The 14,993-nt window shown below is 35.8% G+C and overlaps 1 protein-coding gene across 3 annotated transcripts in view; it reads left to right on the top strand.

Annotated features, from left to right (window-relative positions):
* LYPLAL1 (lysophospholipase like 1) overlaps positions 1–14,993 on the top strand; it is a 31,552-nt gene that overhangs the window by 10,884 nt on the left and 5,675 nt on the right. For all 3 annotated transcript variants that reach the window (XM_086342756.1, XM_086342757.1, XM_086342758.1), the window contains exon 3: positions 8,903–9,072. In XM_086342756.1, coding sequence (XP_086198882.1) covers positions 8,903–9,072 — 170 coding nt within the window. The remainder of the gene's footprint in view (positions 1–8,902; positions 9,073–14,993) is intronic.

Raw genomic sequence — 14,993 nt, 5'->3', positions numbered from 1 at the left:
TTCCCAGGCAGGCTTACTGTCTTCCTCATTAAAAGCCATCTTATATCTTTTATCTTACAGCTTTATCTTATAAAATGCTCATTTTTCAATCTCTGGTAATTCCTTGAACTGTACTTTATTTAATAATCATACAGGATTTATCAGCTTTTCTATGTTTACTGTTTGTATAGCATATCTTTTTTAATTTTTTTTACTTTTAACATCTGTGCCATTATTTTTAAGATGTATTTCTTATATATAACCTCATTTGGGCTTTGTTTTTTCCTTAGTCTAGCAGTTTCTGTCTTTTAAGTGATTTATGTACATCATTTGTATTTATTGTAAATATTGCTATGTTTGCATTTAAATTTATTGCTTTTTATTTCTCTTTTTCCCTTTTCCATGTTTTTTTTGATTTAAGAAAATTAATACTTTATTATTATTTATTGTTTGTTTTTTCTGATTGTTCTAAAGACTATATAGCATATATATCACATCTTTTACCTACTTAGAGTTAGTTGTTTACCACTTTACACAAAATGTAGATGCCTTATAACCATATAGATTCCTTTATCTTCCCCTCCTTAATGTTATACATGCTGCTTGTTGTATGTGTTTTATCAACATACATTGAAAACTCTGTCAAACAAGGTTGTAATTTTTGCTTCTAACAGTCATACGTGCTTTAAAGAACTTAAGAGAACAGTAGTCTATTTTGCTTATACCCAGTTGTGGCTTATTACAGCAAATTAGTATGTTTTGATTAAACTGTGACTTGTCACTTTGGCTATAAGGTATTCCTTTTCTCAGCCCTATTTAATAGATGTTTTTAATCAGCTGAGTTAGGGCATATTCAGTAAAAGTCAGCATTTACCTGCTGTGTTAATTTAAATGGAAAATGTTGCTTCATTGTTTTATTATGTTAATTTAGACTATATTTAATTGAAGTGCTCAATAAAGATTTTTATTTCTGTGACATACTTTAGCTGTATTTGTAATTAGAGATTCTGTTAGTTTGAGTTTACTAGTACAATTTCCATTTTAAAAATAATATTTAATAAGCTATTAATAATTTATATGATATAGTTTCTTAGAGTTTTGAAAAATTCTAAAAGTAGTAAGATTCAGTCAGTAGTGCCTGTACTATTTTTCCACGTGAAGTGTATGTTTATATTTTTCAGTAAACTTATATTCTGAAACAAGGTTAGGCACTTTTGATTTAGGTTTAGTAGTAATGGGTTCATCTTTACTCCATCACTTAGGATTCATACCTGAAGCATGATATTAGGAGATCTGTCTCCTGATAACAGTGGATCTGTACTGCACGTACACTTCACTGGCAAGGAACTGTCCTAAAAGAATGCTATTTTGAAGAAGTAGTTTACTTCTTTGTAAGTATTTTAAGTATGTTATTAAGTATCTATTAGTATGTTATTGGGCCTCCCTCATAGCTCAGTTGGTAAAGAATCTGCCTGCAATGCAGGAGACCTGGGTTCGATTCCTGGGTTGGGAAGATCCCCTGGAGAAGGAAATGGCAACCCATTCCAGTATTCTTGCCTGGAGAATCCCATGGACAGAGAGGAGCCTGGCAGGCCTCAGTCCATGGAATCCTAAGAGTTAGACACGTGTTCTAAGTATGTTATTCCTTAGAAATACGTCCTTTTAAAAAACAAAAGAAAAATTTGACCTTTTTCTAGAAATCACAGAGTGGATTTTTACAAGAATTAAAGTCAAAAGATATTCAGAGCAAAGCTAAATAATTTTAGGTATCCTTATTATTTCTGACAAAAATTATTCCCAAATCACAAATGCTTATTGACATGCATCGTTCAACAAATACTTGTTCTTGGCACTGGGGGTAATCACTGTGGAAAAGGGCATTCCAGGGAGAGGAAATGTCAGGTGCTAAGTCCTTGGATCAGTAGCAAGGCGGTTCTGAAGAAAACCAAGGGGAGTGTGACTGGAACCTAGGGAATCCCGGGGGAGGAGCAGTGAAATGAGGAGAGAGGAAGCCTGGAACCTAGTGACGGCATCTGAAAGGTTGTGAATGACCTTTTGATTGTATGACTTTGAGGGAACAAAACTTGGTGACAAGCTGAATGGCAGCTTCTTTTCTTTTCATAGACCTTGAACATTTATTCCTGCTTAATATTTTACCAGTGTGTAATGGTTTGATTGATCGATTGATTGAGAAGCCACACAGACATTCTTTGCCAAATATACTTATTTATGGTAATAATGTCTCAGCCGTCTTATGCCAGCTAATGAAGTGATTTATTTGAGGAAGAAGGCAAATGAGTATAACATATGTGCCAGTTTGTTTAGCTGCTTTAAAAAAACAATCTTACTTTCATGCTTTACTGAAAGGCTCTTCTACCATCTTAGGAGAATTATGCATTCTTGATTGTTTTCTTAACAAAAAGATCGAAATTATTCTTTGACTCATCACATTTTCCCTATTATCTTCCTTTGGACAGAATTAGTTTTGTTAGAGAACTGAGAGAACAAAAAGCTGCTAAATTGGTAAAACTTACATTCTATGGAGCATCTATCTCTAATTAAGTAAGGCACTGTCAAGACAAAAAGTTAAGTAAGTGTCATTTTTTTCTATTAATGGCTGAGTTCCCAGAATGATTCATATTTTAGCCTATGATATCATCCTTTTTTAAGTGCTTAGACAGACAAGTAAACACTTAAGAGAAATAGAATAAAATGAAAAGGGAAGTGGAAATAAGTCACAAGAGTACCAGTCTAATTCAGGCTGTAGCCTGAGTGTTGTATATTGTTTTCATTCAGAAGATCATTGTGGTTTTAGTGGCAATTTCATTGGTTTGGGATTTAATCTTGTCTCACAGTGGCATTAATGCTGTATGGAAAGCACCTGCTTTCACTTTCTGAGTCCTGTTAAGAAAGTTAATCCTGAGAGGGGGTTCTGGGAGGAGGGGTGAATGGAATGCTTTCTCCCCTTCTGATTCCAATTTATCTCCCTGTCTTGAGCCAAGCAGCTTCTGAAGTCAGAAGGCCCACAGGAATGAGGGAGAATTTAGGCTCTGTAGGAGTCCCCATACAGAGCTTAGGCAGGATTTTATCTCACCCACTGAGAGCCCAGGGGATGATGCAGGAGAAGCCTTAGGTAAGGCCCAGAGTGTGGCAGATCCTGGAAAGAGTGCAGTCTGCAAAATCTTCATTCCTCCCAGATTCATGTCATAAAATGTTAATTCTCAGGCAATAATACAATATTAGTTTAAATCCCACAAAGGACTTTTAAGGGGGAGTATTTGAAATTATTTTAAAATTTACTAAATATTGAATTAATATTTCTTAGAGAAAGAAGATTAGATACTTAAGAATAGGCAGGACAAGTCTGAGAGACACATGGTGGTGATGGTAGGGAGAGGGGGACCACCTGACTCAACCTCAGAACTTACTCTAAAACCACTGTGATGTAGTCAGTGTGATCCTAACACAGGAGTAGATCAATAAATCAGTGGAACAAAATAGAGCCTTTCTCAACCAGGATTCTTCCAGTGAGACAAAAACAGAGAAAATGACTTGTCATTTTTTTGATTTTTGCCAGGAATAGAACTAGTACCATTCTAGATGCTTTGGAGAGAAGTCCATTCATTATATGTAGTAAATATATTAGGCATTATGGTTTAGTTCTCTTATAGAACCTACGGCGAGAGATACTAGATTCTTCAGAACTATAATATGGCAGAGATAAATCCTCATAAAGGTGAACTTCACCTTTATGAGAAAAGGTGTTTTTGTTTTTGTAGCAGTGCAGGCACAATTGACACATAGGGGAGAAAATGAATTTCAACCCTTAGGTCACACCATGCAGAAAATAAATTCCAGAAAAATTCAAAACTTAGATGTAAAAATGAAAGCAAAAATCTTAGAAGATAATCTTGGATTCTACATGTAATAATGTATGAATTGTGAATAAAATAAATCAGAATACCCCAAAGTTTAGTTTAAATTAGTTTAAGTTAAAATTATACCTCTCAGAGTACATCCAATGTAAAGTCTTGATTTGGCTTTAAAAAAGATACTTTATATATATATGTCAATATGCAGAAATCTATTTGGAAAAAATACTTGAAATACAAATGAACAGTATTTAGGTGACTAATATACAGATACACTTTGAAACTAGTGACAAAAATCAAAATTCCAATAGGAAAAATATAGCCAATGATATGAATAAGTAATTCCTTCACATAGAGTTCTGAAAAGGCAGCTTTAATCTTTAGTGGCTGTGTTGGAAGTGAGTGGGATTTGCTTGCAAGTGGACAGCATGGAATTTTCTGAAGTAAAGAAAATATTCTGTATCACTATGGAAATAGTTTGTCAAAAGTCTTTGAACTGTGTATTTAAAAGGTGTACATTTATATATGTAAATTACATCTCAGTAAAGTTGATTTTAAAGCTGTAGTTACTACCTTTCAGTGGTAATGTTTTAAAGTATGTTACTATCATAATTAGAGCTGTTGGGCCAAAAGATGTTCTCTGACTTTTCTTGTAGAAAGGTGAATTTTTATAGTCTTCATGGAAGCAACTCTGAAACCTCTATTAAGATAAAATTATCAGATTATACCTTTCAGTCCAGTAGGCCTATTCCACAAACTCTGTTCCATAGAATAAAAGTCTAAGTACGTAAAAACATGTATGCAAATATGTTTAATGCAGAACTGTCCTTAGTGGCTAAAACTTGGGTACCAAATAAATGCCCATTTGTAAGCAAATGGCCAATTAAATTATGGAGCATCTTAATTACAAGATACTATATAGTCTAGTCAAGGCTACGGGTTTTCCAGTGGTCATGTATGGATGTGAGAGTTGGACTGTGAAGAAAGCTGAGCGCTGAAGAATTGATGCTTTTGAACTGTGGTGTTGGAGAAGACTCTTGAGAGTCCCTTGGACTGCAAGGAGATCCAACCAGTCCATTCTGAAGGAGATCAGCCCTGGGATTTCTTTGGAAGGAATGATGCTAAAGCTGAAACTCCAGTACTTGGGCCACCTCATGCGAAGAGTTGACTTATTGGAAAGACTGATGCTGGGAGAGATTGGGAGCAGGAGGAGAAGGGGATGACAGAGGATGAGATGGCTGGATGGCATCATTGACTCGATGGACATGAGTCTCAGTGAACTCCAGGAGTTGGTGATGGACAGGGAGGCCTGGTGTGCTGCGATTCATGGGGTCGCAAAGAGTCGGACGCAACTGAGCAACTGAACTGAACTGAACTGATATAGCTATTTAAAAAGATGGGTAAGAACTACATCACATGAAAGGGTTTCCATGAGGTATTGTTAAAGGAGAAAAGTATAATGCACATAAGAAAACCAAATAGGCTTATTTCATTTTTGAAAAGCATAGAGTGCTGTTAAAAAACAAATATAATGTAAAGAAACATCTTTTAATGTATGTACAGGAAAAACACTGAGGGATATATTCGAGAAGGTTGACATAGTTTACCTAGAGTGAAGGGCAAGATATGTGAGGGGGTAGGAGAGGAGAAGAGGCATGGAGAGATAAGCAAAAACAAACAAACAAAAAAGTAAGACAGTCAACATCAAAGCAGTCCGCCTGCAGACAAAGTATCCGATATTTGCAACATTTCACATATGTGCATAAATTAGGCCTCTGTGGCTCAGTGGATGAAGAATCCACCTGCAGTGCCGGAGACACAGGAGCTGCGGTTTTGTTCCCTGGAAAGGAAATGGCAACCCACTCCTGTATTCTTGCCTGAAAAATCCCATGGACAGAAGAGCCTGGTGGGCTATAGTCCATGGGGCTGCAAAGAGTTGGACACCACTTAAGCGACTGAGCACAGCACAGCATAAACTAGGAGAGAATGTTAGGGTTTTATGTACTGGCATATAGATATTGATAATATACATTCAAATTTTAGAAAGTGTGTTACAGAGTAAAGTTTATAACACAGTTATATTTTAGTAAATGAAAGAATCTCTTCAGATGAGTTCTTGTTAAATCTGAGTCGGAGCAACTTTCTTGTTTCTAGACTTCTTTGGCTTTCTCTGAGAAAGTTTCCAGAATATTTCTCTTGACTTTTAGGTTCCTCAAGTGGATATCCATTTATTTTGGAGAGGTAAGACTTAAACAGAGCAACAGTTGTATAGTTCTCCTGTTTTCCTTCTACACCACACGTTGATAGTATTAACTGGCTGTTTCCCACAGTCAGATCTGCATAGACTGCAGAGTTCTTTTGCTACCGTGGATGACAGAATGAAAATTGAGTAGCTTTAGCTCCATGGTTTGCAGGGATTCCACTTGGTTTTTCATTAAAGAATATGCAAGGAAGCACAATCAGATCTCACCTGGTGCCTTTTAGCTCTCCATTTTTTTGTTCTGGTTGTACATTTTATGCTTTTATTTCACTGACTCTGGAGGGTGAGAATATATAGCTAATTTGAGATGGGGCTAACCCTTATGGCAGAAAGTGAAGAGGAACTAAAAAGCCTCTTGATGAAAGTGGAAGAGGAAAGTGAAAAAGTTGGCTTAAAGCTCAACATTCAGAAAATGAAGATCATGGCATCTGGTCCCATCACTTCATGGGAAATAGATGAGGAAACAGTGGAAACAGTGTCAGACTATTTTGGGGGGCTCCAAAATCACTGCAGATGGTGACTGCAGCCATGAAATTAAAAGACGCTTACTCCTTGGGAGGAAAGTTATGACCAACCTAGACAGCATATTCAAAAGCAGAGACATTACTTTGCCAACAAAGGTCCATCTAGTCAAGGCTATGGTTTTCCCAGTGGTCATGTATGGATGTGAGAGTTGGACTGTGAAGAAAGTTGAGCACCGAAGAATTTATGCTTTTGAACTGTGGTGTTGGAGAAGACTCTTGAGAGTCCCTTGGACTGCAAGGAGATCCAACCAGTCCATCCTAAAGGAGATCAGTCCTGGGTGTTCATTGGAAGGACTGATGCTGAGGCTGAAACTCCAGTACTTTGGCCACCTGATGTGAAGAGCTGACTCATTGGAAAAGACCCTGATTCTGGGAGGGATTGGGGGCAGGAGGAGAAGGGGACGACAGAGGATGAGGTGGCTGGGTGGCATCACTGACTCAATGGACGTGAGTTTGGGTAGACTCCGGGAGTTTGTGATGGACAGGGAGGCCTGGCGTGCTGCGATTCTTGGGGTCACAAAGAGCTGGACACGACTGAGTGACTGAACTGAACTGAACTGAAAGCAATAGAAGTGTTGATCTAGAAGAAACCTTGCATCTGTGGTCAGCATTGCTTTAGATTTCTTTCAAATTATAATGTATACTTCTGTCACTGAATTTTCTGTGGCCTTTCTTAGCACATAAAACCCATTTTTCACTGTCTCATAAATAGAAAGCAAGATTTGCTAAGTGAAGAGCTGTATCTTTTGTTGAACTGTCCTGTTCCTCATCTTTGAGAAACCACTGGTTCTCCATGTGTGTCTCATGGAGACATATATATATGGAAATACATATATATCTCCCCATAAACCTCTCTGTTTGCTACAAGAGACTGAAAGAGTGTTTCAGTTCCCTTCATTTACCTTTACCAACATAGGACTTGTCACCAGACCCCTTAACCCCTTTGTAATTGATTAAAACAGTATTGGGAATACCTTGGGACACACATGCATGTGCGTGCACACCCACACGCGCACACACACACGTATACTTAAAAGAATCCAAAGCAAGATTCACTGATACTGTGGCCATCCTACCTGATATTTAAATGTAAAGCATCTTATAAGATCAATCTTGTTCAACAAGACACCCAGCTCAGGGAATCTTATCACATAGAGTGTTTTGTAAGTCCAACAAAGCACTCAATTTGAGACCCAGATTGAGTGTTGCAGACAGTGCTGGGATATCTGTATGAAGAGTACTTCCAGTGAATATTTGTATCCCATTAAATTCTTTCATTTCAAGGTTCCTGAGAAGATTTAAAAATAAAATAGCTCTAAGTCCTGATTTAACAGTCTTATAGACTCTGTGGGAGAGGGAGAGGGTGGGAAGATTTGGGAGAATGACATTGAAACATGTAAAATATCATGTAAGAAACGAGTTGCCAGTCCAGGTTCGATGCACGATACTAGATGCTTGGGGCTAGTGCACTTGGACGACCCAGAGGGATGGTATGGGGAGGGAAGAGGGAGGAGGGAGGAGGATTAAGGGTGGGGAACACATGTATACCTGTGGCGGATTCATTTTGATATTTGGCAAAACTAATACAATTATGTAAAGTTTAAAAATAAAATAAAATTTAAAAAGATGAATTGGACTAACTGTAAAAAAAATAATAAAATAAAATTAAAGATAGATATATTAAACAAAAAAATAAAAATAAAAAACAACCTGAAGACCCCTATTCTAAAGATAATCTGCCTGGATGTAATCAAGAAATCTTTAAATTATTAACTCAGCGTTCAGACTTCTGTGCTACAAACTAACCATCGTTTAAAAGCATTTTGGTGAATCATATTTTCTGCTCTTGAGGCCTGACTTTTCGCATGGACAGCCATTATTTATTTAGCTGTGAATGCTTAAATATTGATCCTTACACTTTTAAAGTATATCAAGGCAGAAGTTTAAAGAAATAGTAGACCTGATTAATCATTTAAATTGAGTGGAAAAAATAGCATGCACACACAATATACCAAATATAATTATCCTTTTTTCTTTGGGACTTTCTGGAGAGTATGAAACTCAAAAGATGGAGAAACTATGGTGAACTGGCATTAATAAATGTTAATAGAACCAATGTAAGTATAGGAGAGTTAAGATATGCTTGGAAATGTCTTTAATATGAATTCTTTAACTTTTAAAACATTAAAGAAATTGTAATTCAAAGCACTAATATTTTAGAAATTAAAAAATGTTTTAATTTTTTTTTCTTTTTTGATTTTAAACAGGCCATATACTCCTTTGAGAGGAGGAATCTCCAATGTATGGTTTGACAGACTTAAAATATCAAATGACTGCCCAGAGCACCTTGAATCAATTGATGTAATGTGTCAGGTGCTTACAGATTTGATTGATGATGAAGTAAAAACTGGCATCAAGAAGAACAGAATATTAGTAGGTAAGATTTCTAGATGTTGGCAATTTAAATATTTTGATTCACTTTTTTAACTTTATACTTTGAATTTTACTTGGAACATTATTTGGGAGCACTTTATATATCATATGAGACCTATTCATAGTTTCCCAGATAGTGCAGTGGTTAAGAATCTACCTGCCATTGCAGAAGATGCAAGAGATATGGGTTTCATTCCTGGGTTGGGAAGGTTCCCTGAAGGAGGAAATGGCAACCCACTCCAGTATTCTTGCCTAGGAAATTCCATGGACAGAGGAGCCTGGCGGGCTATAGTCTGTGGGCTTGCAAGAGTCAGCATGACTTAATGACTAAACCACCACCATCATGTTGTAAATAAGTTTAGAATGCACTTTGAAATCCTGTATAGATAGGATCTGAGCAAATTAATAAACTGCCTTTGTGTTTATTGAAGTACTAAGCTATCCTTTGAGTTAAGAAGCAATGTGACATAATGGATGGAATCCATTCTTTCCTGTTTTGGCTTCAGTATTCACTTCTGTTAGTTGAAAGCAACTGGCCCTCTGGCCCAGTAACATCACCTTGCTGGGCCTTTGTTTCCTCATCGGTGTTTAACTGTTTGTGTGTTTAGCACCATGTCACAGAGATGGATATAGAACATTATAGGAGTACTGCGAAGAACCTAGTAAAGGGGTACCAGCTCAGTCTAGGGCATCATGAAACAGTTACAAGATAGAACTCAAGATGCATGAGTGTATAACAGATTCTGTCATTCGATCATTTAGCAAACATTTTCTAAGTACTGTGTGTCAGGCATTAAGTCGAATGCTCAAAGAGACACAGGTAACAGGATCTATGTGCCCCAATTGCTTACAACCTAGAAGAGCCCATGAGGTACTTGTAATAACTGTCCTGCCAACTAGCCTCGACAAGTGCCCTAAAGATACATAACTGGCCGCTCTTCAAAGGGAATGATCATGTATATTTATTTTTATTTCTCAGCACCCACTGCAATGCCTGGCACAGAACTGAACATTTATTATAATCAGTGGCATGATCTGCAGTAAACTGATGATTTAAGTAATTGGAATTTAGATGAAGAAGTCATAAGTATTTGGAGCTATTAGGGAACAATTTAAGAAAAAAGTGCCAAAGATAAATGAGATTTTAGGATGTGCAAATAAAATTTTAACTATTGTAGTATGGATGTCTAGATATAGAGAGTGATATGAATGGTAAAATCGAAGTAGAAAAAGTAGTGCTTGTTGTAGTCTGGATGTTAGACAATTTTAGCAGAAAGTTTGTTGTGTGACTGGAAAATGCCTGTTGATCTCATAGTGTGACTAACAGCTGGAAGAGCATGATGGCATAGTGACAAAAATAGTTCAAATCGGAAGCCCACCATTGCCTAGCAGGTTCATCACTTAATAACCTGCACTGATTTTCTGCTGCCTCATGTGTAAAGTGGGAATAATGATACAGTATCTATTTTACTGGGAGACTGAGTGAGTGAGTGAAGTTGCTTAGTGGTGTCTGACTCTTTGCGACCTATGGACTGTAGCCTGCCAGGCTCCTCCATCCATGAGATTTCCAGGCAAGAATACTGGAGTGGGGTGCCATTTGCTTCTCCAGGAGATCTTCCCAACCCAGGAATCGAACCCGGGTCTCCCACATTGCAGGCAGACTCCTTACTGTCTGAGCCACCAGGGAAGTCCCTTACTGGAAGATGGTGTCTGTCAAATACTTGGCTCATTTTACAATCTCAATAAATTCTTTCTGAGTCCCCTTTTATCCTTTATTCTATAGGTGATTGAGGAGCAATGACATAAGTATGTCTTTGAGTGATATAGTTAATTAAAACTGTGCTTTAGGGAAATTAATCCACAGAAGGGGTAAGGGAGGAGATAAAAAGTTGGGTATGGAAGAACCAGTTCCTGAATTTATGTTTATAGGATAGTAAGATACTGAAGTACTGCGAGGACAGTGTGAATAAGTAGAAAATACACTTAGTGCTCTTAATGTGCGTGTGTTAAAGAATGTATCCCATTGAATTGTAACTGTTGATACTTACCTGCTTGTCCTTTCCCCCATCCCTATTCCTTGCCCTTCCCCGTATCCATCAGTTATTTCGTCTTACTCATTTTTGAAAAGAGACTATGTATGGATTGTTACAGGGTCAGAGAGTTGATAAGAATTTTGAATCTAGGTTTACTTCATTTTAAAGCCCATGATTCTTCTGTTTAACTGAACATTTATATGAATATTTGTAAAACTCTTAATACATGCTGTCAAATTCCTTTCACGAAAACACTGTACCTGTTGATGCTTCTCCCACCTCTATTAGAATATCCATCTTATTATACCTTGCTGGATGATACTGTCTTGAAAAATCTTTGCTAAAAATAAGTAAAAAGTGGCAATTAATTTACACTTAATTTATTTTCCTTTTAATTCTGTTTGTTATGTTCTGACATGAGAAAGCTGTTTTTAGTTATCTGGTTTTTCCAAATAACTTCTCAGATTAAGAAGTTATTCTTCTAGAATTTGAGTAAATATTCAAATAGATTTTCTACTGACTTTTCCATAATGTTTTTTAAATTTGTAATTCTTTGATTCATCTAGAATTTATTTTAGTTTCTTTCTACTATATCATGAAAGGTTTTAATTATTTTCTGAAGTTCCAAGAAAACTTTGTTAAAAGATGATCTTATTTATTAAGCAGTTAGTAATATGATCGATATTTTATCATAGCTCCATTGAATTTTTAACAAATTTCAATTTAGAAGAGTTATAAACTACTAAAGTATAAAATTTGAAATTCATTACAAAATATATATGTAATAGGAAATTTATATGCACTTATATGAATATAAGAAAAAATTTTTTAGAATTTGTGAGGTGAGTCTATCAAGCGCTATAAAGCCTCTTTGATAGCTTGAGATATGAAAGAGACACCGAAGTGTGGATCCAAGGTTGTTGGTCTTTGTTACCTGTACTGTTAGTTATTTAACCATTCAATGAAAATAAATCTTTGAGGCATTTCTATAGAGTTAAACATGTGTGTCAAAATATATGTAATTCTTAACCTTTATTAAAACAAAACACCTGTTATATTGCCTTCTTTTCATATGCTGGATTCTTCACATGAGTTGGCTGTTGATGCTTAGAGAAATGGCATTCTAGTCGTGTCAGATTTTCTCTTGTAGTTATTATTATTTTTCTTTTTGTCTTATTGATCTGACTGAACTCTCAGTTCATTTCAAAATGTGGTACATGAGGCATTATCCTTATGTATTTGAATGTTTGTACATGCATTTCCCAAGTTATAAATATCATAATTGCGAACACACTAATGCAGCTGACAGCAGTTTAACATGGTTAGGAACTTGGGCTGTGCACTCAAATTGCAAGTTTCTAATCCTAGATCCAGTGCCTGTTTTTGTGGTTATGTGAGTGTCCTTAACCTCTGGGCTTGGGTGATCATAATAGTACTTACAGAGTTGTGATAATTCAATTAATCAGTTCCTGTGAAGTACTTAGAAACACGCCTGGGGTGTGGTGATGATGCTGTTGTTAGCCACTCTATCCCACCTGCCCTGCTGTCTCTCCACACAGCAGGAAGAATGTACTGGCCCGCTGCTGCCCTTGGGAGACTCTCAAGGAGCTCCGTGTCCCTTCCCTACCAGCTGTTTTCTTTTTCCCTAATGGTATACATGCTGGTTTTCATTGCTCATAGATTGTTTAAGATTTAAATGCTATTTTTAACATTTTATCTAGGAGGTATTCAATGAGAAGTCAAAAGTGCATTTGAGATGCTGAGTCACTTTTATTAAAAAGAACAATGCATTTGAGACACGGGAAACACATATATGAACAACACAGTGAGGTTAGGTTATTTTTTTTAATGAATTCTAAGAAAAAACTTGAAAATTAAAGGATTAAAGAGGAAAACATGAAGATAATAAGTACAAAATTATTACCCTTATTAATTTTGTTTAGTATGTGATAAAACTTCAGATTTAATATCATACACTGTGTCCTCATGGAACCCTTGTCTCTGAGATTGTGGTTTTAACCAGTATAGTTTTGTAAACAACACTGTTCTCTATATTTGAATAAGTGGCAGCCCATTCTTTTTTTCTGGTTTTATTTTGATTAGTGGTATTTTACTATATTAAATTTAGTTTAAAAACAATGTTTTTATGGTATATGATATACCCCTTTTCCAGTAGTTTACACAGCTTAGTCAGGTCAGAAATGATGCTTCTCATACTAAATTTAATTTCCAAATTATTCATAGAATTTTTAAGTGCTGGAGTACCAAAAAAAAAAAAGAATCAAAAACTTTACATTATAATGAGGGAGATAACAAAAGTAAAGTGTTTTATACAATCCAAGTATTATTGTAAAAGTATTTACAAGGTATATAGTATGAACAGTGAGGAATGAACACAAAAACTTGCTTCTTAGAAGAGATAATTTCCAACGGAGTTTTAAAAAATGAATGAGAATATGGCTGGTAAACAAGAAGGGAAACACATTCATGAAGGAAAACAAGGGACACGTTAAAATGTCTCAGGAACTACTAGTCTGGTGTACACTTCAACTGCTAGGATTACTGAGTTACATACAGAGAATGACTCAGTCGGATGAGCATTTTAAGAGGAACACACTGACAACAATGTGGAGGCTGAAGGCCCGGGGAAGAGGCCGCAGATCCAGTAGAATGAGAGACCAGCACAGTGTTTCAAGACTTCGGAAACACAAGGCTGTAAGGTTACACTTGAGGACCCTGCACTCAACTGCAGGTTTTAGCTGAGAAAAGAAATTCTTTGTTTGCTTATTTTCATCAGTGGGAATGTATTTCTTTCTTAATGGAAAGAATAAACTTTGGTTCGATAGGAGGATCTGCGCCAAATCTTTAAATGTGTTCCTTGGAGACACTCATGAATCCTCACCCTGCACATTAAGAATATCAGATACAAGAAACTGTATTTTTATATATTTATACCACATATAATTCTTCAGAGTGTGTGGTGAAAATTAGGGGAAACACAAGCAGTAATTAGTGACTTTTAAATTACTTTCTGAATTTGGCATCATAGTTGTTCCTGGATTCAGGAAACCTGGATTCAGATCCTGCATTCTGAGAAAATTATTAAAATTCAGTTTAACACTAAAAAGTATTTAAATAATACACATTTTCATATAGTATCTTTCTTGATCCTTCTAATAGGTAAGATATAAAATGATTACTCACCCTTCAGATAAGAAGAAAGTAAAATTTAAAGAGATTACTGGCTAAAATGGAGTTGGGACCAGAACCCAGATCTATTGACTTAGTCAGAAACTTTGTCCCATAATGAGATTCCTTTTTTAGCCACTAGGTGGTGATAATTTGTTGTTAAGAGAAAATTGACATAATTTAGGTTTAAATTTGATCTAGGATGTATAGAATCTGACAAATGATAATGACCAGATTATAAGAATTTTTATAATATGAGCGTATTAGCAGAATTGAAGCATGGATAATCATATGCTTCTGGAATTACACCTAAATATTTTACATGGATGCTGTAAAAGCCCATTATGAGGAAAGTAGTTAAGGCAATAATGGTTAGTTAATACAATTGAATGTTATGTAACTGATATATACTGTATATACACATTTAGAAGGCACTTGGTATATTTAGTGTGTGCTCAATGAATAAAAAAAATAATTATAGAATTTCATAACTCTGTTTAAAGACATTCAAATCAGTATTACAAGAAAGTAAGGTATAAAATTTACATATAGAGTGAGTTTAACTGCTAAAATAAATTTTTAAAACATGTCAATTATATATGAGTAATGATATTTTGGGTAACCCATTTTCTTTATTTTGATATGATGGAAATACTTTATTCAGTGGGCATGTATTAGCATATTAATTTAAAAAAAGATTTAA

Source organism: Bos grunniens, chromosome 16 (genome assembly GCF_055505025.1).
Source record: "Bos grunniens cultivar Pamir isolate PY7600 chromosome 16, Bosgru_T2T1.0, whole genome shotgun sequence".
In the NCBI taxonomy this organism is placed as follows: Eukaryota; Metazoa; Chordata; class Mammalia; order Artiodactyla; family Bovidae; genus Bos; species Bos grunniens.
Note: the sequence above shows the minus strand (reverse complement) of the source record. Positions and strands in the feature narration are given on the sequence as shown.